Source organism: Gallinula chloropus (genome assembly GCF_964237585.1).
Source record: "Gallinula chloropus genome assembly, chromosome: Z".
In the NCBI taxonomy this organism is placed as follows: domain Eukaryota; kingdom Metazoa; phylum Chordata; class Aves; order Gruiformes; family Rallidae; genus Gallinula; species Gallinula chloropus.
In genome coordinates this window covers 66,278,674-66,291,880 of record NC_140089.1, presented here as the reverse complement: position 1 = coordinate 66,291,880, position 13,207 = coordinate 66,278,674, and the positions used below count along the sequence as shown (strand labels likewise).

The following is a 13,207-nucleotide window of genomic DNA, read 5'->3' as shown; positions in this document are numbered from 1 at the left end:
CACCACAAAGAATGTATGTTCAGGTCAAAACCAGTTAATACAAAGCTTTAGCATTCCCACTGCTGCAGTGTTTCATCATTTTTGAGGCCACAGTGTTGGCTTTAAAAGGTCTGTATTTTAGAAAAGTCCAAAAATGAAAATAAACCTGATAGTTGAAAGAAATGCTTGTACCGCAATTGTCCTTATTCTGCAATGGGTATAATCCATTCTAAAAAAACTGTATCATGTGTTAAAGCCTGTTTAGGATTCTACAATGAATACCAAGCTTTTTCCTGTTTTTCATCTCTATTGTGGGAAATTCAAAGTTGCTTCAATCATTCAAAGATTTTCATCTCACTAAAGCAGTGACTGAGGAATGTCTGGAATTTTCTCTGACAGCTTCTGTACTAAAATTTTTAAAAATCCACTCTTCACTTTCAAATAACCAATGGCTCATAAGACTGCTAGAAGTACCTAAGAAATACAATACTGTTTCTACATTTATTCATAATTTTTTACTCAAAGTTGCAAATCTACTCTAAATACCTGAAAACTGATGAGTTCATACAGAAAACTTTCAGTGAAAAAAAGAAAATGTTATTTTTGGACTCAGTGGCATCTTACAAACAAAGGCCTCAGAAGATTCCACAAAAACAAACATTTCTTTTCTTATCAGTTGAGAAGCTTAGGCTTCAGCTGATCTCAAAGTAATAGGAAAGCTGTAAACAATCCTGAGTACTTAAGCTCACACTCCAGGATCTATCAATGCTTATGTTGTTTTACTTTAAAACAGTAAACAATGCTGACTGAGTTTTCTTTAAAAAGCTAAAATAGGTCAACGTAGGTTTGCAATATATTTGACAATAATAGTTCTGGGGCAAGTTATGCCATTTTTCTACCATATTCCTAGATTAAGAAAGAAAAAATTATACTTCAAATACAGCTATCAGGAATTGAAAAGAAAAAAAAAAACCCAGCACAAAACAAAACAACCCCACAACACAAAAACGACTGGAATTAACCACAGAATACTGGTTACAGAAGAAATCCAAACGTGTGCAGACATGGAGCTCAAAGTTACGGTATGTAAGTGTTCCTAAGTCAGTCCTCTGAAGATGTTAGGTGAAGGGGTGAAGGTGGAGAGCAAGGAGAGAACATAAACAGAAGATGTCAAAATGCAATAGAAAGCTACTTACATAAGATGCAACGGAAAGAGTACTTTGAAGTAAAGCATTATGTGCCCCTCCTTTCTTACTATTTCAACATCAGTTAATGTACATAATGAGCATTTTTTCATTGTTAGAACACACCAACTGCAAGCCTGGCACAAATGAAACTACTACATAAGGTAGCATAAAGTAGAGTCACCCCCAAATAATCCTCCACTGCACAGCTTTCATATGTCAGTTTTTGTTGTTTCTCAACCCTACCCAAACACAGAATCCTGCAAGATAACCCAGAGGCCTCAAATCTCACTGAAGCAACTGGAATTTCACAGTAGTCAATGTCTTACCATGGCCTTAAATGATTTCAGGTATTTTTAATAAAACATAGCTAACTTGGTGACAATACATAAATGGAATAGTAATTTAACTTTTAATTTTTTTAATTCTTGTATCTAACTGCTTATAATCTTATTTAGGTTATGAAAATCTATCCCATGTTCTTTTCTGAATCTTCCTGCCTCTCCAGTTCTTCTGCATTAGTCACCATCACTCTACTATCTCCTACAAAGTAGCCCATCACTTCTCATCCCAACAAATTCCCCACCAACTTTCTATCAGTTAGTGCAATTTTTCTCAGAAAGGTCAGAAATAACACCCCCCCTTGTCTCTATCAACACTTCAAAATCCTGACCACTCCTCTGATACAGAGCAGGTACACGATAAATTTAGGTCTAGATTACAGTAGGGGAAACTTGCCAGACCATGAATAGTGGCACAGCTACACAAGCAGATTCCTCTCCGCGTATTATACTGGCAAACGTGTTCTGAAGGTAAAACTAAAATCAGCCTCCAGACACAATAAAATACATGCTGCCAAAAGGCAGCTTCAAGTTTGTTACAGCTGCATTTTAAAACACAAAATTGGACTGCTCAAAACTTCCAAAACCAGTCAAATGCCTCAAAGATTACCGTAAACCTGGCTTTCATCCTAGGGTCTGAAAGCTGTGAAACTGAAAATTAATATTTGAATTTACTTTTTAGATATTCTGGGGATGTTTTGGATGCCATGACACCTTGGGATAAAGCTGAAACAGCGCTCACAAAAGGAGTTTAAAAGGTTTTGTACTCATTAAGAGAATATTAAAATAGCTATCGTCTGGAAAAGTAACACCCTGCAGTTTAGGGGAAGAGCAATGTTTTTCAGAAATTCTTGTGGACTGGAAGTAACATACAGAAGAGAAAAAGGAGAAACTGAGATGAATGAGCACGTTCGTAGTCTCAGCCTTGTAAAAAGCAGCACTTTACTGTTTCAATAATTAAGGGCTTCATGATGGGACAGATAGGAAAGCTCAGGAAATGCACAAGAGCTTCCAAGAACAAAGGGAGCATCAAACAAGCAAAAGAATAAATGCTGAAGATTACTGCTTGCTTCATTAAAAAAAAAAAGTACACAAGATGCATAGCTCTGACCAACTGATGAACCATACGACAGATACCGCCATAAGGACTGAATGCAATCTAACCAAATGAGCTGCCACTGCTTCATCCCCACTTAGAGGGTAATTACTTCCTAAGCATTAATCTACAAGATAACATCTGACAGAGGCCAACATCCTTTCTTTTTCTAGGAATATAATATTGGTAAAAATTGCATCATCCTACATTTCATAATCCTTCCACTTACTTCAAGAGGCTTAAGTGACAACCTTCCCTACAAAATGAACATACATTAGGACACTTATTTTACAAGCGTTTAAACAGGCAGAAATAGTCAGGAGACTTCATTTGCAAAGAAGCATGCAGATGGAATACAGCTTCCAAACCAGAACAGAAGTTACAAAGATAAAGTCTGACATTCACTAAACACAATTAACTGAGACACTCAGGAAAAACTTTCTCCCAAGCGTGGGCCTTTTGTAGACAATCTGTACTGTAAAAGTTTAGTCAGTTGGAGACAGTAAAAGTTACAAACTCCAAAAGAAAAATAATTTATATCAACAAAAAGTCAGATTATTTTATTTTAAAATTAGTATTTGTCAGTCTGCCCTATGCATCAAATCCCATGAAATACAACTGTCCGGGACTGAATTTTTAAGAACAAGCTATTTCTGAAATATAAGCAAACAACATGGTTATATTAAGTTTATCTTGTGTAAAAAAAAAAAACCAACCAAACATACAAAAAAACCCCACCATTATTTTACTACTCTAAAAATACTTGCCAGATTCACTCCATACTATCTTCAAGAAGTTGATTTAGTTTAATGAAGTGGAGAATCAGGTCAATAAATACTTGAGAAGTGTGTTGGTGGAAGTTAAAACTGCTTTATAATGAAAATATCTCTTAATCAAATCTATATAATTGTTCCCATAAGGCACCTGCAAATCACATATTCAACTACCACAGAATAGTGATACACGGTACCAAAAACCAGTATCAGAACACCGTAAAACTCCAAAAGCAAGGAAGATGTGGGCTCTGCTTCCAAACGTATTGTTAATCATAACACTAACACATTTATTGCATGTCAAGTTTCCTCAAATTAGTTGAAACACTGAGTTACAATAACTAGTCACTCCATCATGCTTTCCAGTTGGAGGAACAAGCTACACTTGTAGCATATTTTGAGGAAGCCTGTACTCTTTACTGCCACTGTATACAACACAGGAATAAATCAAGACTTACTCTCAGTGTCTCAGTTTTTGAAAGATGCTATATTCTTGATCTGAATGAAGAAAAAAGCAAAACTGCTTTTCAAGAGGGCACACTGCATCACCCAGGAGGAGGATACCCACTGATACATTCTCCACTGTGTCTTACATGCCAACCAAGCAAGATTTTAAAATACATCTTAAGTTCCTTTTTTAAAGCAATGACACTCGTACCCATTTACCTGAGACTCCACAGTGACTGTGATCATAGAGGTGTTGCTGGTGCATGGTAGATTTTTTGTATATAACATGAGGATGACCATTCTCATAATTGAAGTTACTAGGATCTTCTGTTATATTCCTTAAAGGCTCAATAAAATATTCCTCATCTTCCGTAGCAATGACTCCGTGCTTAAAGAAGAAAATAAGAAAATAAAAATTTGCAAAAGACTAAGTTTCCTATTAAAAAGCTTAACTTTAAAATAAACATTTCATAATCATCTTATTTCTGTGAAGGAACCCACAACTATCACCCAACACAGAAAACACATGAGCCACCACTCCTCTGCTGATTTTAGTGGGAGCAAAAGTAAGCACCTAAAAGCAACACAATGAGAAAACAATACAATATCATTGCCCTATTTCTGGAGTTCTTTCACATCATTTTGGTGGATGTGGTAAGAAAGCAAAAGATATTCCCAGTGTATGACCAAAATCTCTTCAGAGAGATGTTCCAAAACTATGTGATCCAGTAAAAGTGATGCCAAGCCAAAATGTTGTTCAAATGGTGAGATCAATATCCCTCTATGATGACATACCAGTAGATGCTTAAAGTCACATACTGCACCAAAGAAAAAAATGGCACGAAGGATTAAGTTTAGAACATATGTTCAAGGAAACAATTCCATATTTTACATCCAAGAACTTAACTCCAAAACTGAGGTAATTACTGAAATCAGATTATTAACTTTGAATCAGTATTAACTTAGAATATACAATCTACACAGAATATTCCTTAAATGGTCTTGCTACAAATCTGCCAAATCCAAGTTGTTGTAGACTGTGCAACACCTCATTCTCCATAACAAATGAACACTTTTTTCCTTATACTGCACTGCAGAATAGTAGATATTCTATTCTCATAACTTTCACATTGTGAACTCAGCTTCTTCCAAACAGGAAGTGGTTTATGGAAGAAAGGGGAGATTTTAGGCCAACTATGCAATTTCCTGAACCTTCAGCAATTAAAACTGAACTTCAGCAGAAAATCCAGTTTTGGGATCCTTTCGGATATGGAAATATTGGGGAATAAGCCCTGACAGACTCCTACACATACATCTGCTAAATAAAAAATTGTGGTATCCGTATCAAGAAAATTATGAGTGTACGAACTTTCTACACCGAGAGAAAAAGGTTCTCATCAGGTAGAAGACTGGAAGCAGAAACTTCTGCATTTGAACCCCAATGATGAATCACAATCTTTTATCACACCTTAGATCTGTGAAGCAAGTACTATGCATAAGCCTTCATTTTAAAGAGGTTATTTTTTTTTCCTCCCAAGAGTCCTCAGCCATAAGACCATTTGCTCCATATCTGCTCTGAATATTCTAAAGCTGTTTCTAAGATCAGGGCTTGCCATTGTACTCTTGGTCAAAAATCTCAGCCTGCTGCTGTTTTGTACATCAAACGCCTGCTGCTCTTCACTCCTCAAATAACTGGATTTCAGTAACAACATAAAACTTACAAAATAAACTGTATAAAATGTTAGAAAGAACAGCATTTTTCCAAATATAGCCATATTATGAAGTTTGAAAATATATGTATGAACACACTGCAGCTTTCAATTACACATTCCTTACATAGTGAGTGTAACAGTAAGTGTTCCTCTTCAGTGGTATTTTTCATTATGAACTCAATTATTTACTCCAGAAGGTAACATCAGGGTCTATATTCACATGGAAGATGCTGGTATTAAATTCCTTTCACAATGCCTTCTTGTTACTTGGAGCCTAAGATTTTACTAGAAAATAAATCATTTACTAGTACACTGCTGCTTAAATAGTATTGAACATATAAATGCAGTTGTAACAGGGTTTGCCAGATGTGCAGAAAGAACCTTGACAGTCTGGACTGCATCCAGTCTGGATGTCAGACATCTGGGTTCAAGCGAATCCTGAGCCATTATAAGCTCTGGAATTACATTCCCAAAGGAGAGAGTCTTGCAGAGTGGCTCTGGCCAATACCATCAGGCTGCCTGCTCCATGCCAAGCCTGAGAAGACAGAGGTACCATCAAACCCGTGGCTCTGTCTCTACAACAGAGCAGGTCTTAACCTAAATCTGATTACAACAGACAATACAACCTACATGTCAGTGCTCAAATCCAGCCAGGTTAACAAGTTTAAGCATGAATGAGATGTTTATATCAGACACTGAAACTGATCTTTTTGAGCAGTGGGATGACCTCAGTGGGAGTGAGTCAACTCAGATGCCATAAACACCACTTAAGTGTTGCATTAATTTTCTGTGCAAAAAAAACCCAACCCCAAACTCTTATGAATGTCTGCAAACTCTGATCACAGTGCCTTCAAGTACCAGCAGTGAAAAAGGTTAGGAGTATACCACTTATTTTTCCTGTGCCTAGTTGACAGCTGAACTCATCTGTCTGAACACTGTGGTGGTTTAAGAAAAGAGAGGTTTTAGTAACAGTTGAGGAACTGCAAATAAACTTACATTTTATGACTACCTGGTGGTAGGTGTAGGCCATCAGCTGCTGCAGCTAGCCATGTGATTTGATAAACATTGGAAACGCACTTGCCCTGCCACACAAGCCCATCATACATATACCACTTTAAGACTAACATGTTGATTTTATTTGCAAACAAAACTGCTTTTATTGCATTAAACTGATTCAAGTGGTCTTGCTGAATCATGGTGAATCACTTTTAAGAAGGGCTCTGAATTTTATACACAGAAGAGGCCTATGCCAGTGACAACCAGTCAGTTTAGAAAATCCATGTGGCAGGAGATACTTCCATTGTATGTGCATTCAGCAATGTGTGATTAATAAATAGCAGAAATTGTACTGTTATATTCAAAACTACATTCTAATCCCTGATTTTGGCTTATAATCCACTATTTGAGCAAAAGACAATTTCAGTGGAAAAACGAGATCGAAATACTGCCCTTTTAAAGTATTGAAAGGAACTACAGCATTTTTTATAGCTTTGTTATTTGAACAGTTTGTAAATTAAAATTCTGCTCCAAAGCGAAACAAATATCATTAAGACATAAAAATGACCAGCGAAAGGTTTTGACAAAATACCATGAATTTAAGAAACAAGCTGAATGCCCCAAATAGGTTACTACAAGCAGCATTCCCAAGATTATTATCTAAACCAGATTGTTTTAGGCCCTGTGTTATCCAATCCTGTTACAGACTGCCAACTCCTGCTAACATATATAAGGTCTGGATCCAGCAGTTTGACATGCTCAGACAAATCTGTGAGTCCACATGGAGTTCCCCTGAATTGGTGAAAAGGAATCTTTTTCTGTCAGGCTGTCCAGCTGGGGCCTTAACCTCCTTCAGAGGGGGGATGTCCATCAGTCACAGAAGCAAACTGAATTATGGAGGACAAGTAAGTGCATGCCTTTTCCCACACCATACTACTGTTTTACCATTTCTCCGTGCCTTGAACCTCTCTGGACTTTATATTTTATCCATTTTAACATAAAATAGTAGTAGTACTAGAAACTTCTGAAAACATGTCAGTGTTGTTCTGTATGTCTACAGCTGGCTATACGCTTTGCTGTAGCTTTATGACTGAGGAAAAAGATTGGATTAGCTTACTGTATTCTTAAAGATGAAAAAAACGTAGTGATTTGACCTGAGAGTGCATCACGGAATCTAAGGAGACAACTTGAAACTCAGACAGGGACAACTTACATAGAATTTTCAGCATACTAGGTCTATGCTGCATGTATCTATTAGTACCAAAGAAAACTCCAAAGACACGGATGAAGAACACTAAATTCTTCTTAGTATCATTCCCAATCTTTAAAAATTATTTCATAAGTTAGACATTATTTTATGTATGACTCAAAAATGCCATACTATGTGCCATTTATAATCTATAAAATTAGAGGCATTCTTTATGGTACAGTCAGCTTCAAATGAGCTAATTTTTGAAGAATATTAGTAATTTACACATATATGAATTTAGGAATATGCAAAACACATGAAATTTTCCAGCAAAATAATTCTTTCTTTAACCAAGTCAGGTCATGCTTTTAGCCACAGCCTACTTCTTGTGCTTTTTTTATCATTTCTGTTTTGATGAAGATATCTTTACTAACTACCCAGGCACAAATGCTACTCAGCACATGGAACTTCACATGCCACAGAAATACTTGGCCTTTTACATTAAACATTTATTTGGAATCATAGTAGCCTCTCATTTACCCGTCCATTCTCTTTCCTAATAATAATCGACACATTTAAAAGTACTTCCCACTACTGGGCTTTTCAGCTCAAAATGAGAAAATCCACTAGTATGGAAAACTTGTTTTAGCACTCAGTTAAAAGCTTTGACACCTGGCAGAGGACAGGGCTAGGTCAGACTGCAAAAAGGTTTGGTTGCAGTGCGCTTCTGCTAGTACAAGCACCAAAACTTTCCTTCTTGGATTTGCTCGACTCAGACAAACTTCTTTTGCCCGAGGTGAAGTTGTTCTCTCTTCGGCTAGTCTACCACCGTTTCTTCTTTCTTTCAGTATGGTGTATTCAGCTTAGGCAATGCCTCAGGCCTTGCAGCCTTACACCCTCTATCCAAAGGCCCCAAAACACTGCTTGCTGCAGGCTTTTTCATGAGAAGGCCAAACCTGCAATCCTTCCACAAATGTAACATCCCCTAAAGTAAATACGAGTTTGGAAGCCAGCAAGCCTGCCGGACAAGACCTTCAATTTCCTCATATGACTGCTCACTGGATTATAGAGCTTTCCTCATAACTTCAGACAATTTACAGCATAATCAGGGCCCAGCATATGGAAACTGCTGGAATGAAACTTCAGTAAGTAGCAGTCTGTAATTCTGGGGCACTTGGTAACGAGAAATATGGAGGGAAACGCCGAAACAGGAAACAGTGACAGGGAAATGAACTGACTGCTTGTCACTTTTACTGTAGTGAAAGTGAGAGAAAGCCCTTCTTGCACTAAAACTCATCTCAGATACGAGTGTTCTTAGAAGTCATACAACTTAACATAAATTAGATCCTGGTCTCACCTGATCACCCTGAGTCGCTAAACAGAGTAACTCAAAACATTCACTGAGGGGAATAATTTTTTTCTCACTTGGCAATACCAAAGTCTAACACGACAAATGGAATAAACCGAATGCTTATTTTTTTTGCTTGTGGTCACCACTCACCATTAAAGATTTACAGGTTTACAGTTCGGCTTAAATTTTTTTGCTTTGAGACAGATGCTAATCAAAGACTATGTAGAATGTGCATAGTCTTGACCAACAATCAAACTGGAAAATTCAACTAATGCCTTAAGCACGAGATACTCTGAACTATCACTTATTCTAAAACAAGTAATATTATCTTCTGTATTCAATGCCAATTGCTTTATTAAACATGTTCTAAACAGCAGCTGTATAACAAAATATTAATCACTAGGAATCACTACTCAAAAATAACTCGGTGATGGATTTATCTGAATGGAATAGTATCACCCACAGTCAGTACTCTGGAAGCTCCTGCCAGAACTGGAAAACAGAGGAGTTTCTGTGCTGTAGAGGATGATACCGAGCAAAGCCTGCTGCTGCACGCTTCTGCAGGACTCCTGCCTCTCTCAGAAGGGGCCTTCTGTCACCCCCCGCTGCCGCTTCTGGAGCGTGACAGGAGCTTGGCGTGCTTGGGACTAGGTCTTTCTAGGAGATGCACTGGACTTTTGCAGTCCCAAGTAAGAGGTGTGCCAGCCGAGGTGCGCCCAGAGACTGGATTAAGGCTGCCTTCATACCTGGAAGGAACACTTAAGAGCTGACAACAACTAAAAGCACTGAAGATGATGATTTAATTGGGAAGCATTCCACACGAAAAAGTTAACTTACAAACACCAAAAAAAAAAAAAAAGTCAGGAGAGTCAGCTAAGGCAAGTGCAGGCGTTCCTGGCTCACTCCCTGGCCGAGGTCAGACAGGAACTGAAACAGGAGCACCATGGCACTGACTGCTGGCTCCAAGGGGGCCAACCCATCTGTGACTCAACTGGCAGAAGCTGTGGGGATACAGAGCCATGCAGCCTCTATTAACAGAGTCCTGAAAGCAGGGGTTTGATCTCTGTAGCATTTTTAGCTGAAAAGAATTCAAAAGCAACATGATTGAGTACATTTACTTTAAGAGCTGCGACAAAAACGTTATTATAAGGGAACTGCAAAAGCAAAGTGAAAATTGTACTAAATTCAGATCTATCCGCTACAAGTCTGTGATACCACACTCATTGGAACACCATTTTAACTACTTTTCTTTGAAAGCATTCACTTCGCCCTTGAAACCCCCATTAAATTATTTTTCCTCAAGAGTACTCCAAAACATTAACCTAGACTGTATCAGGCATATCTCAAGTAGCTGGGTGCAATGCAACCCTATCTAGGTCTGAAGCAGCCAGCTGTTGCTTGTAAATGACATCCCAATGAATGTTACTGAATAGCACTTCCAAGGATAAATAGGGATTAGATAGGCAGGTTTGATTAGACTTTTTTTTCCCCTTAGCAGTTAGTTATTTCCTAGTCATGCCATTCTATTTTAGTATTTTATTACCTTTGATTTTTTTCATTTTCTACTTTTCGTTTGGAACAAAATCAGCATTTTCCTCATGCAAGTACAACAGTCATGATCAAGAGATCAATATTAAAAGAAGAGATCAAAATAAGAGACATGAGAATTTCTAATCCTACTTTTAAAAGCAACTGTTTACAGTTTGCAAACAAAATATTTCTTTAAAAAGGCAAATAATTACTTTCTGATGCCGGTACTTGCAAAAGATCTGCTTTCCTCTTCACTCTTTGAATTTATAGCAATGATGACATGTACACCAGGCAATTCCTCTTCTCTGTTATTTACTCAAAAGTTTCTAAAATCAAATTCTTGAAGACAACAAGTGGGTGTTCAGTTTAATCAATGTCACTCTTGAGAGATTCGGCATCCCTAAGGATCCACTGTTTCCTCCTCCCCATTCCTTGACCTTGCAACACATTTAAAACCTGTAAGGATCTCAACACAGGCCTAATCTTGCAGCCCTAGCGCAGACACCATAAACACCAAACAAAAACATTGCCTGCTAAAGGACTACAGAACAAGGCCTTAGTGATTACAGTTAAGCTTGACAAACTGAGGACTACTTTTCCCCAGGACCCAGATCAGGTTTAAGGTGTTTCTCCACCTTCCTGTCTGCTTACTTCCCCTGCCTCCAGGGACTCAAAAAAACCTGCAAAATATGCCAATAAAGTTGTTCTTCATCATTTAAAAGGGACAAACATGCTATTATATTAAATATTTAACATGCACTTACCAGACCATTGCAGTTGCTTAAGGCCACTTTAGTTGTACTGTGTTGGTCTTGCAAATATCCTGTGTAATAACAGTGGTCTAAAAAATCATGCTTCCATTGCGGTCCGTCTTTCCCCCAGTACTCTACTGTAAAATGCCTGGACACCAAATCTGTGTTGAGAGTCAGGTTTAAATGAAAGTGCTTGCCATAGGCAGAAAGTTTAAAAAATAATTTAGATGCTGCCAGTTCTTGGTCATAAGGGTCTGCGCTCCTCCTCCTTCTCGAGGGTTTAGCATTTTTCACAGTAAAGCTGAGGAAGGCTCCATTTTGATCAACCCTTATTGGGATTGTTAGTTGGTAGTGTTCAAGGTAAGACAGGAATTCCTCTTTGTAATCACAAGGTAAGACAGTCCAGGGAGCGCGCATAGAAGAGAAGAAAATATAAACAGAAACAAGTAGTAGTTTAAACATAAATCATACGTGGCTAAATCTCATCACCCTCATGAGCAAAAGTCATTTTCAGGTAAATGCAAGATGTTGCATTTTACTACATAAAATAAAATGTTCTTTTCTTTCTTTTCAAGTCAAGAAAGTGTGTTCAGTTTCCCATTAATTTGATGTCACTGAAAATAAAGTTTCTAACTATGTATTTTTTCCTATTTACACAAAATATGTAAATATTTTGGATTACATTCTAATACAAGGAGGACTCATTCTTCCCAGTGACACTACTCAAAGACCAAAACGTATTAGATCCACCCCCAAGTATAAAAACAGTAGTAATGAAAACTATTATATTGAAAAAAACATGTAAATGGCTCCTAATTTTGTTAAAAACCTATAAATGTTAATGGATCAAAGTAAGATTAGATCCTTACTTCCTAGTTTAAGGAATAATGTTGTTATGGCAAGTCTCTAACCTATTATAAAGTACAACATTTTGCTAGATTTAATTTGCAAGGCTTTTCCTACAGCTAAAAGTAGACAGAAAGAAATTAAAACAAAAGACTGAATCAGATTTGCTGTATTTAAACTTCCATGACAATGAATCATGATAGAACTAAGAGCAGAGCCCGTATTATCACATGAATTATATAAACATGATTTAGAAATCTTACCCAAATGCAATGCAAAAACTGATGCTTCTTGTTAGCTACAGAAGTTGGACCCCTACCTTGAGAACTATATGAAAGCCTGTTGTCACTGTGAAATTCCGATGAAACCATGCCTAGGCTCAAAATCCATGTCCACGTCTTCCAAAAAATTTCCATAATTTAGAAAAACAGAAAGCTCTTTTTTTTTTTTTAATCTCCTTTGAGAGCTACCTGTGTGCTATAGAGTTAACTCCACTCCAGAAGCGCACCATAACAGGTATGTTTACTTTATACTACTTCCAAATTAGCTACTGGATGTTCCACTTTTCGACAGGCATTCTTTTCCCACAACCTTTACTGTCTTCTATATCTGCAGTCATTTTCTCAATTCAAAATGAGTATTTGTAAGATTCCTTAAGATACCAGTAAGACTTTAGACTGGACAGTTACTGAACTTGCTCCATTTCTTTGCCTGAAAAAAAAAAGAAAATTAGTCAAAGAAAATTATTTCTACAAAAATAGGTCTATTCTGCAGTATAGATATATATATATATAGTAGGTGGGCAGTTCTTTCTCATTTAAAACACCATTGCACTCATACTAAAAAGCAGCTTTAGCCGTGGCCAGGGATTAAATGGAATATCTGTGCAGCCAACTAAAAGTCCAGTATCATGGGATACTGAATCATGTGTTGTGTCAGCCGGTACTAATGGTCTTCTGAAGCACTCGCAGCACACCTGTGCACAGAGCAAACTCTGCTGAGGCAATGGAG

General features: G+C 37.4%; 1 protein-coding gene across 1 annotated transcript in view; it reads right to left on the bottom strand.

Annotated features, from left to right (window-relative positions):
- Positions 1–12,612, bottom strand: part of ADAMTS6 (ADAM metallopeptidase with thrombospondin type 1 motif 6) — a gene marked incomplete at both ends in the record, with an annotated part of 143,875 nt that extends 131,263 nt beyond the window's left edge. The window contains 3 exons of the mRNA XM_084278587.1: positions 4,040–4,208; positions 11,363–11,727; positions 12,516–12,612. Of these exons, the coding sequence (XP_084134713.1) occupies positions 4,040–4,208; positions 11,363–11,727; positions 12,516–12,612 (631 nt within the window). The remainder of the gene's footprint in view (positions 1–4,039; positions 4,209–11,362; positions 11,728–12,515) is intronic.
- Positions 12,613–13,207: the final 595 nt, after the last annotated feature.